Here is a 16,344-nt window from a genome sequence, read left to right on the forward strand (position 1 = left end):
GGATAAACAAATCAATCAGAATTAGTAAATGTATGCGTCGCTTTTCAGCAGAAGTTTGTAACCCTGGCTAGGGGGCTGATCTTACCACTATGGTAACCAGTTTACGGGGTGCTTCAGCTGTCATCACCCAGACAAATTCCTGACCACCCAGAGCTACACCTGTCCCATGAACTGACACAGTGGAGGCTACTGAACCTGCCGTTAAGCTCTGTAAGAATGGACCAGACTTCCCTGCCTCCACACTAACTGCAAGTCAAAGGTTATAAAGAAAAAAAAAACATTCAGAGAATATACTTTTCAGCCTAAATTCATAATGTATATGTAGGGTTCAAGCTGGTTTTTGAAACGGACATGAGTGCCACAAAATTAACTCACACACGTAATTTGTTTAAAATAAATACAATCTCGGAATGAATTACTGTATGGACACCAACAATCAATAAAACTTACAGAATTCATTTACAAAAGATCACAAAATTTACATGTAAGCATGGATGAGGCTGGTTTTCTAACTTGATCTGAGATTACACAAACCTTTACAGCTGTTACTACATGAAAGCAACAGCCAATGAGAGTCACAGAATCCATTAAATATGCAAATTTATGCACTGATAGGGCTCAGCTGTTTTTCTAACCTGATCTGAAGTTCATAAAAGTGAAAATTTTTACAAAAATTATTACTGAACAATTTACCTGAGTGCATCTTTCAATTGTTATTGAATGGTTTGCCTGAACCTTTTTACATAATTTGTAGAGACAATAAAGGAGCATATGACAGAGGAACTTACTAGCCATCCACTCAGCCGTAATAAAAGAGATCTGTGATCCTTTGTTGTATTTGATGAACACAAGATTACTAGCACTCCAGATCTCAAGGGGGATGGAGCCAGGGGGTACTCTGGACAGCAGTTTGGAGGAGGCCTCTGTCCTTCCACCAGCAAATATTAGCAAATCACCCAGGCTAAAATCAGGGCTTACCGAGGAGATCTGGGCAGAGAATAATCAACCAAGAAAACAGATCAAATACATGTACATGTACATTCTATATACTTTCTGAGCTCTTGTAGACTCAACCACAGGCTGTTGTAGTAGACTTCTTTAAAACACATGTATACCATAGTGGTCAGCTGTGGAGGAAACTGTAGTGCCGGCTTGGTCATGGCCAACGACCTTAAACGAGATACTGGCGAGCTTTCCGATGTGTGATAAGTCATGTTGGTGGAGGACAAGTGGGCCTCAGTGACCTTGGATCACTCAAGACCAAACAAGAGAACATCAACGACTGCTGAATTATTGCCACAAAGGTCTGTGAACAATGAAAGCAATCTGCTTATAAAACTTCACTATCCGAACCTCGTACCTCGTACCCTATGTGTCATATGACATAGGTGTAGTGATTCTGGTGTTCATGTGCACTACATAACATAGCCCACACTGAATACATGGACCTGGACACATTATGTACATGCAGATATGGAAACTGTTTTCAGACACATGTTACTGTATTGCCAAGATATGGATGAAAACACTGCTGATGTGCAGTAAAGAAATAATCCTTCAATCCTTCAACTTTCTGTAGAGAAGTTTGATAATTAAACCAGAGAGATACACAATACATATGCAGTGTTCGATAATAGATGTGGGTCAAAGTCAGACACTGGAATGCAGGTGAGTGCGTACATTGAGCTTGATGTTAGATCCCATTGGTCCCTCAATTAACCAATAGCAGATTTCCTGTGACAGGTCACCCTGTGTGATGGTTCCCGCAGAGCCTTTCTGATGATATGAACATCTTGAACCTAAAACATTTTCATTCAAATTAAACTTGTGAACAACTTCTGGGCATAAATGGAAATTATAATATGTTTATGGCATTTAACTTACATACTCCCTACCACTCTGAGATTTTGCAATAATAAGAAAAAGAAAAAGAAGGAGGTTCACAACAGAAGAAAAACTACAGTTTTTTTTGACAATGGAGGAAATTGCAGAAACCTCAAACTTGATCTGAAACTTGGTGGGGATGGTGGGGATGGTGGGGACATGCACCATGTTCCAATTCAATTTGATTAACCATTTTGAAAAAAAGTCCAGAAACTAGTTCGTGATGGACTGACAGACTTCCAGGTTGTACATGGTCGGTGACTAATAAAGCGATATTTAGATATGGCCATTTTGCTGGACTCTCTGTTTCACAAATCTGTCGTACATGTAGGCTAAGTTGATTGTGAATTCCATGGCAACACATGAGAGTTACAATCAACTTAGCCAGCTTATAGCTTTGTGGATGAGGGAGCGGCAGTTCCTGGATGTTCCTGGACATGTGTATCTCTGACACTGAGAACTCACTGCATCCAAGTTCATCTGAGTAATCCCTGCAGTCATCAACCCCATCGCACACCCACTTCTCATTAATACAGGCGTCTCTGCTACAGTGAAATGAACCTGAAATGTCAACATGACAATTACAACATTTTCACCTTGTCATTTTGCATGGAGGTTCATTTGCAGGTACATGTATGCAGTTAATATGAAAGTGACATTGATATTTCAGAATGATTGAGTGCGAGTGCTTGGGGTTTAACGTCGTACTCAACAATTTTTCAGTCATATGACGACGAAGGAATCATTAGGGTGCATGCACGTGTAATGTGCCTCCTTGTTGCAGGACGGATTTCCACCGCTCTTTTATTTAGTGCTGCATCACTGAGACGACTTACCGAAGGCAAGTAAGCCGCCCCGCCCGAGCCATTATACTGATACGGGTCAACCAGTCGTTGCACTATCCCCTTCATGCTGAACGCCAAGCGAGGAAGTTACAACTTCCTCTTTTAAAGTCTTAGGTGTGACTCGACCAAGGATTGATCCTGGATCTACCGGTCCCGAAGTGGACGCTCTACCAACTGTGCTATCCGGGCCGGTCAGAATGATTCAGCTGCATGGCATAAAGGAATTAAGATGCACTGCTTATCAACAGTGTAAAGAATCATAAAGCTTCAACTGATAATTGTCATTTTCACTCATAAGAATTAGTGTGAAGTACATTCAGCTTTCTCGAAACTTCTTAAGTTATTTATAACTTAATACTATACTTAGGAAGCGTTTGACTTAAGTTTTGTCGAGAAACACTCCATCCTGGACTTAGGCAAAAACATTTCGACTTAAGCAATTTACTAGACTTAGGAAGTTTCGTGAAACTGGGCCTGGTTCCCTGCATTAATCCAATAGACTGGCCATCATCATGTACTGACTATACAAACATGTACACGGAGAATCATGATCATACTGACTGAAACTGTGACTATGAAACTCACTCCTTGAACTCAAATGAAATCAAATGAAAATTTGACAACTGCTATTTCATAGTCTAGAATACAAATCTCATTGTGTGAACATGGCTTAACAAACAGAGCTTGTCCTACTTTCATTCGCTTATTCACTCATCTTACAGTTACTTGTTTAGTTTGAATATGACCTATGTTTACCTTGTGAGCAGGCAGAGCGCTGACACATGTAGTTCATCAGTAAATCACAGGACCCCTCACTCCACAAATACAACCCGGATGAATTTGTCACATAGACACACTTGTCTTCAGCAGGGTAAGGAAACCCATCTGACCAAAAGCCCACAGACGGAGAGCTGACAGAGTTATCTGCCCATGTGGACTGCTTCTGTGAATTTGTGCTGAATCCTGTTTTAAATGAACACCAGACTTTCTTCATTGAAAATACAAATAATTCAGTAACACTGCCATTTGCACACATACATGTGGGGAACTTGAAGGGGAAATGTACACCTTCCCAAGCAGGGCAAGAGTCTGTGATCTACTTAAAAAAAATGTAGATGTATATGTACATCTTTAACAATCTTTGACACAAGCTTTAGTTGTATACATGCACCTGAATTGCCAAACTATGAATCAATAGTGACCAATATTGTTGCAAACAGGTTGACCACATCTTCTACATGAGAATGGAATATAAGGTAGCACTGTCACGAGGTGTTGTGGGATCTATACCCATATAGACAATGATCATGTAAACCTCTGTAGCTGCTATATAATATGTAACTGTTACCGCCTGAAGTTGGCGTGTTCAAGCTAGATGATCACCCAGTCAAGACCGAATTTTGTCACAAAGGTTGCCAAACGACTGAGATGACAAAAGACGGCGAAGACTGACTCATCCTCTAGCACAGATACCCAACCCAAAGGTGGTAACTGACTTACACAGTGGTTTTATCATGTGGCAAGTATCATTCGTTTCATCAAAACGCTGTTTTAGAGATTGAACTTGGACAGATTACTCTAAATGTTAAAACCACCTTAATTAATACATATGCATAAGCTGGAAAAACTATATATTCACCAATTTTAAAAAGCCGGAGAAAGCTTAGGAACCAATGTGATAAAACATTGACACTTTATAGCATGAACACATCTGTGTGTATTTCTTTGAAGCTGTCGTAATGATCTTTGGCTATTCATGATATTGCCTATTCTGAAGGCGTTTTTCAGTGTAAATTGATAAAATTATACCTTTTTGAAGCCCTAAAATTAGACCATTGAACCAATGTAGTTTTGTCGCAAAAACCAACTTTAAGATGTGCATAAAATGCACTGAAAGTGGCTCTTTCACATTGAGGAAATTGGGTGTACAAATACATGAAACAACTCATTTGGAACTTTTAATAGATATTTTCTTATTATTGCAAATAACAAAATTACAGGCGCAGCAGTTGGTGGACAAATTGTTCCAGTAATGTAAGCCAGTGTGGCAGCGCCTGCTGCGGCCACCAGCTAACCACTACTGATTCCACCCAGATCATTCGGGGTTTGTATTTTGCTATTTTTCTATTTGCCAGCCACTTTTATCTGTGCCATCATCTTTCAGATGTATCTGTTTCCTAAGTCTGCAATGCACTGCACATTTTAGCAGTGATGTCATTATGCTATAAAAGAGTATATCAGATCTAACTGGATGACAGAGGTTAAACTTACCAATCCAAAAGTTGGAGACTTCGGCCAGCTCTCCAGCCATCTGTGTCATCCAATGGTCATCCAGCCTGACCAGACGTGCTCCAACACTGTGTGGAAATCATAAGCAATCATACCATAACATTAACAAACAGTTTGCAATTAGATAACCCATGAAGTAATGTGAACCTAAAATATGGTCAATGACCTAAAATGTCATCAAAAAATTGATCTTTAGAGGCAAGGTCTTAGAACTTTGCTTAAATTGATGATTAATGTTCTACTTTTAATTACTCGGCTTCACAAATATGCATGATACCAAGTCAACAACTCGTGTTCTTTTGATGCTACCAGTTTGAAAGACATACTACCAGTAACTGTAAATACAAAGCGAAAGGTTGATTGACATGTGTGATATGTTCCATAGGGCACAAACTGAAGTCACAACAATCCTCATATATACATAACCTGAATGACATCAAATGATTTGTCACCAAAATGTACCTTTGACAGAAGGACTGGGCTGCTTTCCATCCCTGTATATGATCCTTCAGCAACTTGACACAGGAGCCATCCAAGAGGTTCCAACCTAAAATGAGAACTGAACTTTGTACACTGTGGAATTGTATCTCATCATAAATGTAAGCTACATCCATAGCATTAAAAAACTTCTTCTTGACCATTCCTTATGAAACTAATAATTGCAAGTTGGAAAATGTCAACCATATGTATAACAATAATCTTTGAAACTTTTCAAACCAATTTAGATTTGCTTAATATCAAATTTCTTTACTAATTTTTTTCCAAAAACAATACCATGTTACTATGTTTAATTTTTATGCAAACCAACTGTCACCAGTTTTAAATACTGCTATCAGCAAATAATTTACAAAGATTTTGTTCATTTAATTTTATTTTTTCAATTTGTACTTACCATCCTGTGGACAGCTAAGGTGGATACCCTGTCAATGTAAAGGAAAATAACCAATTGCAGCCAGCTGAAGACAAATATTAGTTAATTAAGAACAGTAATTAGTATGAGAAATTCAATACAGTACTAGCTATTTCAGTACAATTTTTACAATACACTTTGTGGTGAGTGTTTCTATCTGTGAGATAATCAGGGTGACCAGAGATATTTCAAAACAAACATTCATAAATTTCTGTGACTTTTCAAGACCAAATATGAAAAACAGCCAATGCTTTCTACCATTGGATATGATGACTACTAAAGGCCTATATTGCAATACTGACCAATGTAGCTCAGACAATTCACCATCATGCAAGTTCAAATAATGAAGAAAAAAAACAAGAGCCCAAAGAAGATGCAAAATCACCTCAAAGCTATACTCAACAGACTGATTGCATTATGGTTATGCATTATAACATCAAAATAGGATCACATTAGTTCACAAGATGACGGTAGGTGTAGTAATATACTGCCTACCCACTCAGCATACAGAACTGAGATGTGGTACCGTATATAAAAGCCTGAGGAGACATGTTAGAAATAAACCCAAACAGCAATGGTCAGGAAGTGAATACTAGGGACTGGACATGCTACATACATGTGTCAAGCATTCACTATCTTCAAATCCCCATTCAGATTCTATGCTCAAAGGGCAACAGCTCTGGGGAAAAAATCAATGCAACCTAAATAACATGTGCACATTCTCACATGGTCTCTGACTGTCCTGCCTACAAACTTTCACAAATATCCAATCATAACGACACGAGATGTGTTGACAAGGACTCACTATCTACAAGTCTTCATTCTATGCTCAAAGGGCAATAACTCTGGAAAAAATCAATGCAACCTAAATAACATATGCTCATTCTCACATGGTCTCTGACTGTCCTACCTACAAACTTTCACAAATATCCAATCATAACGACATGAGATGTGTTGACAAGGACTCACTATCTACAAGTCTTCATTCTATGTTCAAAGGGCAATAACTCTGGAAAAAATCAATGCAACCTAAATAACATATGCACATTCTCACATGGTCTCTGACTGTCCTGCCTACAAACTTTCACAAATATCCAATCATAACGACACGAGATGTGTTGACAAGGACTCACTATCTACAAGTCTTCACTCTATGCTCAAAGGGCAATAACTCTGGAAAAAATCAATGCAACCTAAATAACATATGCACATTCTCACATGGTCTCTGACTGTCCTGCCTACAAACTTTCACAAATATCCAATCATAACGACACGAGATGTGTTGACAAGGACTCACTATCTACAAGTCTTCACTCTATGCTCAAAGGGCAATAACTCTGGAAAAAATCAATGCAACCTAAATAACATATGCACATTCTCACATGGTCTCTGACTGTCCTGCCTACAAACTTTCACAAATATCCAATCATAACGACACGAGATGTGTTGACAAGGACTCACTATCTACAAGTCTTCATTCTATGCTCAAAGGGCAATAACTCTGGAAAAAATCAATGCAACCTAAATAACATATGCTCATTCTCACATGGTCTCTGACTGTCCTGCCTACAAAATTTCACAAATATCCAATCATAACGACACGAGATGTGTTGACAAGGACTCACTATCTACAAGTCTTCATTCTATGCTCAAAGGGCAATAACTCTGGAAAAAATCAATGCAACCTAAATAACATGTGCACATTCTCACATGGTCTCTGACTGTCCTGCCTACAAACTTTCACAAATATCCAATCTTAACGGTAGAATGAGATGCACCACCGAGGACTCACTATCTACAAGTTTGCATTCTTTTTTAAAGGGCAATAACTCTGGAAATAATTGATGTGGCACAGCCCAATAGCATATGTACACGCTAACATGCTCTCTGTTATGCCAAAAGTCTTAAAACATCAAATCATTAACTGATTAGACAAATCAAGAACTCTGCATTCAGAAGTCCACATTCCTGCATCATACGATTAGGCAAGGATCACTTAATCTGCATACACATCTCTCACTCATTGCACAAATCTTGTGCTGGAGCTTCTCCCAATTGTGCTCAAACTTTTACACTGAAGACATTTCTAAGCTATGTGGATTTATTTATTCGTTTCATTGGTGTTTTATGCCATACTCAAGAATATTTCACTTATACAATGGCTGCCAGCATTATGGAGGAAACCCACGACCATCCAAGGGTTGCTGGCAGACAGAGACCTATGTATTGTTTATGTTCAAAAAATGTTTTCCTTATCTGTTGCATCATGTCATCGTTTGGTGGACTAGTGAACCACACCTTCATACTAGTGCCAGTATACAGTAGGTATTTGGACTATCCATCAGTAGGACTCTAGTGTGATTGGCCTAGGGGGCCAGTCTTTAGGCCAATGGACCTTCATCGTATAGTTGGCTTTATACTTATAGTTGGCCTTTAGTCTCACACATCAATTAGACATTTGCACCAACTGTTTGACCCAACTATTTGACCCGTGCAGCTACCATCACCTCAAATTAGTGGATAACGGTGTCCGCGCTGAATGGGCAGTCTGAATGCCCCATGATCATACTGATAACCCAACAGCACCACAGGCACTTGGAACCGACAAATACAGCAAAATAAAATACTACTGTATATGGTGCTTTAGGATAGTTATTCCTCATAGTTTTTAAGTGATGTCGTAGCTACTGTGAGCCAATCACCAGCACACTCTCGTGACCATAGAGTACTGGGGCAAAATCAAACCAAATTTAACCCAGGCTAGATAGGATTTGAATAAGATTTTAGCATGAATAATGAAAAGTAGAGGCTTTAGATAAGTATTTTTTCTGGAAAAGTAATCAGAATGTGCCTAACCTTCAAATATGATAGTTTCATTGTCCTCTAGATCTTTGAAAAGTTAGAAATCGGCAAAACTCAGCATTTCATCCATTTAGCTCCATGTTATTTATCACCTCCTGGTCCTAGTGAAGAACCCAAATACTCAAAGCAATGAATATCATTCTAGGGCGCCATATATTGTAGTATTTTATTTTACTCTATCGATGGGTTCCAAGTGCCTGTGAACAGCACGTACCACAAGTAGGGGCCTACAGTAATAGGCCTCCAGTCACCTGTCAGCGTTTCGTCTGAGTGCATGCCTGTCTTCGACAAACTCACAAAGATGAAACACTGCGGCTGATCAGAATGGTTATATGTTAAAACATGGTATCGGGTATATGTTGAAAAAGGCAGAATTATACACAAAACCTCACATAGAGCCTGAGTAACAACTTGAAGAAATTTCTGACGTTGCCGCCATTTTAACCAAGTTGGGTCACATGACGACAACGTGATCCACATTCTCCACGCATAGACGGTTTTATGCAGTCCACCGAGAGAATGCCCAGAGAAAGCTGAAAACCATATGTGATGCCGATCGAGGTGGGCATGCATGTAACACCAATCAAACCCCGATCTCTCGAATAGAAAAAAAATGTTTCCATGGTTGAATGAAATGGCCAAAATCCTTGTCGGCCTGTGTATAGATCATTCCCGATAAATGCATGGTAATATAGTCCTTCAGTTTTCTGCCCCCAAATAGGCCCAATGCTGGTCACATTCGTAAAAGTCGAATAGTCTTGAGCACAGCGTAAAAGTCCAATCAAATAAATGAAAAAAAACACACAAAAAAAAAACAAAGGTGGCAGTTTTGCAACAAAATGATCGGCATGTATAAATTATGTCGTGCCCAACATGTATAGCCTACCATATATGCTTGATCATATATGTACACGTTCGTAGGCCTACTAATGCGTTGCCCATAGAAACTTGCACATCCATGTACGCACTGTATGTCATTGTGAATGTGCTGCACAAATTAGGCTCACAACTTGTGTACTTCTGATATATACACAAAATCATACATGTGGATGTGCATATCCTCACAACAGCCCTACTGTGTACAACTTGTACACTTGTATGCCGCACATATATAGGCCTAGTAATTGGGCGTATTAAAATATTTTATCCATATTAATTGTTTTAGGAATAAAAATGGCGCTCGGTATAAATGGGCCCATGCATATAATTTAGGTATTTATTGTAAAATGGAATCGACTAGCAATTTTTATTTGGTATTGACTTCATATAGTTAAATACAGATTTTGTGTATAGGCTTAGCGTTTAACTTCTTATCGGGTGATTATATACAGATTGTTCGAATATTTTGTTCAGCGTTTTTTTGCATAATAATACCACGGATTTCTAATAACAATCACGTTGATATAAATTGTTGATACATATGTATATCTCGAAATTTAAAAATCATACTAATCACTGTCCTGTCATACAAATAATTATTATGCTTACGTGTTATGTGCTTACGCCCCACCACCCCACCACCTTGATCCTGTTGATCTATATAGACTGGTAGTCTACATGTGTTTGTCTGTATAACTATTTACCTTTCATACTATGCAGAACAGAATAAACAACCAGCAGGCATGGATTCCATTTCAAAGAGAGGTATATGTATATAAGCGATATTCGATATGGTCTCAATGTAGATGTCCAATATAATTTATCTCTATATCTGAACGTGGAAGAGAAGTAAACACACACTCAAATATATACGTGTTCAACAAATCGAACAGTGAAGTAAACATTCCAAAACACTCATAAAACATAACGTTCTATACACAACGTTAATAATGTTAAATCCAAGAATTTGACTGTGGTGGATAAAGGAGAGTTTCATAATGTTAAACTTTTACTTACATCAACACCATAAATTTAAGTCTTGGAAAATTAACAAAAATGATAAAAATAAGATGTAATCTAACACTATATCTTAATGTCAATTTAATACTCACCAAGCGTTTCACATTAAAAATGTTTTGTGTTGTATAACATTGTGCCAAATAATTATCATAGGGGGCGTAAGGTTAAACACATGTTGGGAATCACAGTGTGTAGAACATTTGACATTCTCTTAATATTTTCGTTTTGGGAAAGAGCATAGGTGTCATAACTCTGTTTTTAACATCAAATTTGGAGGAAAACTGATGCTTTTTAATAATGTTAATTGGAAAGTGATGATGAACTGTGTATATTTCAAATAAGATTATTGGTGTTTATTATGGTTGGGAAAAGATAACGAAACCAATGTAAAAATGTTACATTTGTTACATTTCAACAGATATATGATTGATATATCTTTTGATAATAGTGTATATACTATTGCCAGCCCCCGCCTTAAATAAAAAGATATATTTATGTTTGGAATGTTTTTGTGAGAAACATATGCCATATCTGATGTGTAGGCCTATATAAGGTACAATTATTATGTGTGGAAATTTTAGGTAAAAAGTGTACAGGATGGGGTAATGAAACATTAAAAGGGTCAGCCAATACTAATGGCTGCTTAATAGTACGTGTGAAATAAGAACAATAAACTTTTTCAGAACTTTGTGCTCAGATTATCCCTCAAGTGACACTGCAGAAGGTACACTTGCATGAAGATCAGTAAAGAAAACCAGTAAATTAAATCTCGAGTTTGGTCAGTATAGACCTAGTTAAATTTTCACCATGCATACAGGTGGTTCAAAACTACTGAGTCATGGGCTTACCCTTGAGTGTGTCCAGATTGGTGACGGCATCACCAATACAATTAAGGCTAAGAGTGCCGTTGGTGTCATGATGCAGCAATGTGGTCGCTTCCTGTTGCCGGATGGAATGGGCACGTTAACATGCCATCGTGGAATATTCCTCAGACTGAACAGATGATGCAAGTTTACAGCTGTCTATATAGTTGAAATATCTGACTGAAAGTTTCGCGGGTGAGCAAATCGCACGTAATCTTACGTGGGGCGTTGTCCACTGCCTGTGTGTACCAGGGCATACGACACACTGCTAAGGGATCGGCTCACGCCCCGTGCCATCAGCTACCTCGATGGGACGAGATCACAATAGAACCGGTGTAAGGTTTTGCGAAACTACCATTATTCATGCCTCAGAAGCCACGGCAATATCACATTTCGTTGCTTGACTCTAAACTCACATGACTATAGGAAATTTCAGCGCAGAGTTGTACATATGTACACATATATATGTACTTCAGCAATTAGCCCCTTGAGCCAGCACTAAGGGGCATGGCTATAGTTGATCGACACTGCAGAGAAATACCTGAAGGAACTCTGTCCAGTAATTAACATCATGCATTGTTGCTCTGGCAATAAATATAAGACAACATATAGACGTACATGACTGGCCCGTTGGGATAACCCATTAATATATCTTTAGAGACATACAATGTACAACTTGATTAATCAGAAACTTGGAGAGCTTAATCAAGCCAGTGCACCAGAGGGATTGAATGACAAGTCCCTGCTGCGCGGACATTATACTGGCTAACTCTTTTAGCATCCAAAACATCAATAATAATCTACAGCAACTGTTGTGTATTATAGATCATTATACATCTTAATCGTTTGGTGACAATGGGTTTGGAATGTTATAGACCAAACGCACGAATACTTTTTAAGAATTCTTTATTTGTGTACTTTCAGTTTTGTTTTTATGATATCATGCCGTCTCTTTGTCTCTGGCCCCATGTAATTGCGTAATACTGACAGTGTTGCCGAACTTCACGGAACACCATCCTAAAGACAGCAGACACCTCTGTCATTAACAGTACTGTAGTCTGGGAGCCCAGAAGGACTCGTTCATCATCCCTTTCTTAAGTTTTCTACACTGAACCAATGACCGATTTCGAGTTGTTTCTCCATAAGTTAACAAAGTACAGGAATTGACACTTCAGCTTGATTCTTACCATACCTTGGAGTGCACATATACATGTGTATTTTGCAATGGGTGCGATCAGATGTTTGTTTGGGCAGTGCCCAGTGAGACTAGTTCAGAATAGAAATCTGAAGAAGAGCTTCTATATGCGTCCGAACTTCATATTTCAGGTCTCAAACCTGCTGTGAAAAACAAATCCTCCTAGGCTCCTGGACTACATATGCACTATATTGACATTAACACTACTGGTCTATCCTATTATGCTGAATTACGTAGTGTTAAGCCATAACCATTCAGTTATTCATTCTTTATTGTGCTGTGCACCAGATATAAGGAAAAACGAAGATGTCGCCACATTTGAAGTCCTGGTAAAGATATTGATATAACGCTTATAGGTACAATTCGTTTTGATACAGAACCATAGTGAATATATGTGGTATAAAATGTGCTTGTAGAGATGCATTAAGTGAAACTTGTTGATATGAAATGGGCTGTCCTTGGCAAGATTTGTTAAGTTCTGATAAGCTGAAGAAAACTCTGAATCACGGTAACCCTTCTCTGAACCGCGATATTCTACACCTCACTGTGCCCGGCTTGTGATTGGGCTAGTAAATCTCGCGGTCTATGGACACATAGCTCTCCTATACGCGCGCCCGGCCCCTCTCCCTCAGGTACATGTACATGGAGGTGTTAGTTTCCCGCACGAACTTCCTAGTTCTGTGTAATCAATACCTCAACAGACACAGGTGTAGCTTGTATCTCACTGTTGATATAATGACAAGCAAAGCCCTTGTCGCACGTAAAATGGTGATTCACTTGATTTTCGTGACACAAAGGAATCTACGAGCACACCAACGTTATGCCCTTTTATAGAACATGATACCGAATCTATAAACAAGTTGTGACCAACACGCACGATTCTGTTTATTCACTGCAACTGTTTCTTGTGCGTAATATGACTTTATAACATTCTCGCATTCCCCAAAGGTATATCCACTTCTGGGCACAGAATTGGCTAAAGTACGCCAAGAATACCAGTCTGGCAACATCTAACACCGAGACGAAAATAGTATTCTGATTGGATCTCCTGGAGAGTACTGATTGGATCTTATGATGAAAATGGCGATCTGATTGGATCTCAAGGCAATAACAATAGCAAGACTAGTAATTTGATTGTATCTCATGATGAGTGAAACGATTTGATTTGACGTAATGACGTTATTACCAATCTGATAGTATCTCATGACAAAAATAGTCATTTGATTGTATCTCATAATGAAAATAGCGATCTGATTGGCGCTCATGGCGAGAGTAGCAATGTCATTGGATCTTATCATGAGAACCATACCGAGGTGATTATATCTTCTGTTGAGAGTAGATATCTGTTTGTATCTCATGATGATAATCGACATCTGATGGAATTTCCTGATGAGAATAGCAATTTGATTCCATCTTATGACCTGACTGGCAATCAGACCGTATCTTCTGGTGACATACGTAACCTGATTCGAATCTCTTGGTGAGAGTAGACATCTGATTGTATCTCATAGTGAGAGCAGCGGTACGTTCTGGAGAGAGTAGAAGTGTGGTTGTATCTCGTGGTGAGAACAGTGGTCTGATTATACTTTTTGAAGAGAGTAGAAATCTGGCTGTATCTCCTAGCGAGAACAGCGGTCTGATTATAACTTTCGGTGAGGGTACTAATCTGGTTGTATCTCATGGCGAGAACAGCGGTCTGATTATACCTTTTGGTGAGAGCAGAAATCTTTGTGTATCTCATGGCGAGAACAGCAGTCTGATTTTAACTTCCGGTGAGGGTACTAATCTGGTTGTATCTCATGGCGAGAATAGCGGTTTGATTATACCTTTTGGTGAGAGTAGAAATCTGGGTGTATCTCCTAGCGAGAACAGCGATCTGATTATAACTTCCGGTGAGGGTACTAATCTGGTTGTATCTCATGGCGAGAACAGCGGTCTGATTATACCTTTTGGTGAGAGCAGGTCCTCTAATGTAGCTATATGTCAAGATGAGGACAACGGTACCTTCTGGTAAAAGTAGAATTCTGGTAGTATCTCAAAGCGAGAACAGGGGTCTGATTATATATTTTGGTTAGAGTAAATAGCTGTATATCCCATGGTGAGAATGGCAATCTGAAAACAGTGGTATGATGATACCTTCTGATGAGAGTTTAAATCTGGCTGTATCTCATAGCGAGGACAGCAGTTTGATTATACTTTCTGGTGAGTGAGTGAGTGAGTGCTTGGGGTTTAACGTCGTTCTCAACAATTTTTCAGTCATATGACGACGAAGGAATCATTAGGGTGCATGCACGTGTAATGTGCCTCCTTGTTGCAGGACGGATTTCCACCGCTCTTTTATTTAGTGCTGGATCACTGAGACGACTTACCGAAGGCAAGTAAGCCGCCCCGCCCGAGCCATTATACTGATACGGGTCAACCAGTCGTTGCACTATCCCCTTCATGCTGAACGCCAAGCGAGGAAGTTACAACTTCCTCTTTTAAAGTCTTAGGTGTGACTCGACCAAGGATTGATCCTGGATCTACCGGTCCCGAAGCGGACGCTCTACCAACTGTGCTATCCGGGCCGGTACTTTCTGGTGAGAGCAGGCCCTCTAACCTGGCTATATTTTATGGTGAGAACAGCGGTACCTTCTGGGGAAAGTAAAATTCTGGTTGTATCTCATAGCGAGAACAGCGGACTGATTATACGTTCTGGTGAGAGTAGAAATCTGACTATCTCATGACAAGTACAGTTGTCTGATTATACCTTTTAGTTAGAGTGGAAATGTGGATGTATCTCATGGCGATTATAGCGATCTGATTATACCTTCTGTGAGAGTAGAAATCTGGTTGTAACTCATGGCGAGAACAGTGGTCTGGGTTTGCATTTTGATCACAGTAGGAATCTGGTTGATTCTCATATTGAAAACAATGGACTGATACCTTCTGGTGAGAGCACCAATCTGGCTCTATTTCATGGTGAGAACAGTGCTCTGATTATACCTTCTGGTGAGAGCACCAATCTGGCTCTATTTCATGGTGAGAACAGTGCTCTGATTATACCTTCTGTTGAACTATATCTGGCTATATCTCATGGCGAGAATAGCGATATGAAGTCGTTAATTTTCTGGTGAGAGTAGAAATCTGGCAGTATCTCATGGGGAGGACAACGGTCTGATTATACCTTCTGGTGAGAGTACCAGTTTGGCTGTATCTCATAGCCCGGACAGCGGTCTGATTATACCTTCTGGTGAGAGTACCAATCTGGCTGTATCTCATAGCGAGGACAACGGTCTGATTATACCTTCTGGTGAGAGTACCAATCTGGCTGTATCTCATAGCCCGGACAGCGGTCTGATTATACCTTCTGGTGAGAATACCAATCTGGCTATATCTCATAGCCCGGAAAGCGGTCTGATTATACCTTCTGGTGAGAGTACCAATCTGGCTGTATCTCATAGCGAGGACAACAGTCTGATTATACCTTCTGGTGAGAGTACCAATCTGGCTGTATCTCATAGCCCGGGCAGCGGTCTGATTATACCTTCTGGTGAGAGTACCAATCTGGCTGTATCTCATAGCGAGGACAACGGTCTGATTATACCTTCTGGTGAG

The 16,344-nt window shown here is 39.4% G+C and overlaps 1 protein-coding gene across 1 annotated transcript in view; it reads right to left on the reverse strand.

The window, feature by feature from the left end:
* LOC135464119 (sushi, von Willebrand factor type A, EGF and pentraxin domain-containing protein 1-like) overlaps positions 1 to 11,670 on the reverse strand; it is a 61,691-nt gene extending 50,021 nt beyond the window's left edge. The window contains exons 1-9 of the mRNA XM_064741648.1: positions 11,538 to 11,670; positions 5,911 to 5,938; positions 5,481 to 5,565; positions 5,001 to 5,086; positions 3,486 to 3,692; positions 2,350 to 2,445; positions 1,681 to 1,799; positions 789 to 987; positions 86 to 246 (exon numbers count right to left, since the gene is read on the reverse strand). Of these exons, the coding sequence (XP_064597718.1) occupies positions 86 to 246; positions 789 to 987; positions 1,681 to 1,799; positions 2,350 to 2,445; positions 3,486 to 3,692; positions 5,001 to 5,086; positions 5,481 to 5,565; positions 5,911 to 5,938; positions 11,538 to 11,606 (1,050 nt within the window). The 5' untranslated portion in view covers positions 11,607 to 11,670. The remainder of the gene's footprint in view (positions 1 to 85; positions 247 to 788; positions 988 to 1,680; positions 1,800 to 2,349; positions 2,446 to 3,485; positions 3,693 to 5,000; positions 5,087 to 5,480; positions 5,566 to 5,910; positions 5,939 to 11,537) is intronic.
* Positions 11,671 to 16,344: the final 4,674 nt, after the last annotated feature.

This window comes from Liolophura sinensis, chromosome 1 (assembly GCF_032854445.1).
Source record: "Liolophura sinensis isolate JHLJ2023 chromosome 1, CUHK_Ljap_v2, whole genome shotgun sequence".
In the NCBI taxonomy this organism is placed as follows: Eukaryota; Metazoa; Mollusca; class Polyplacophora; order Chitonida; family Chitonidae; genus Liolophura; species Liolophura sinensis.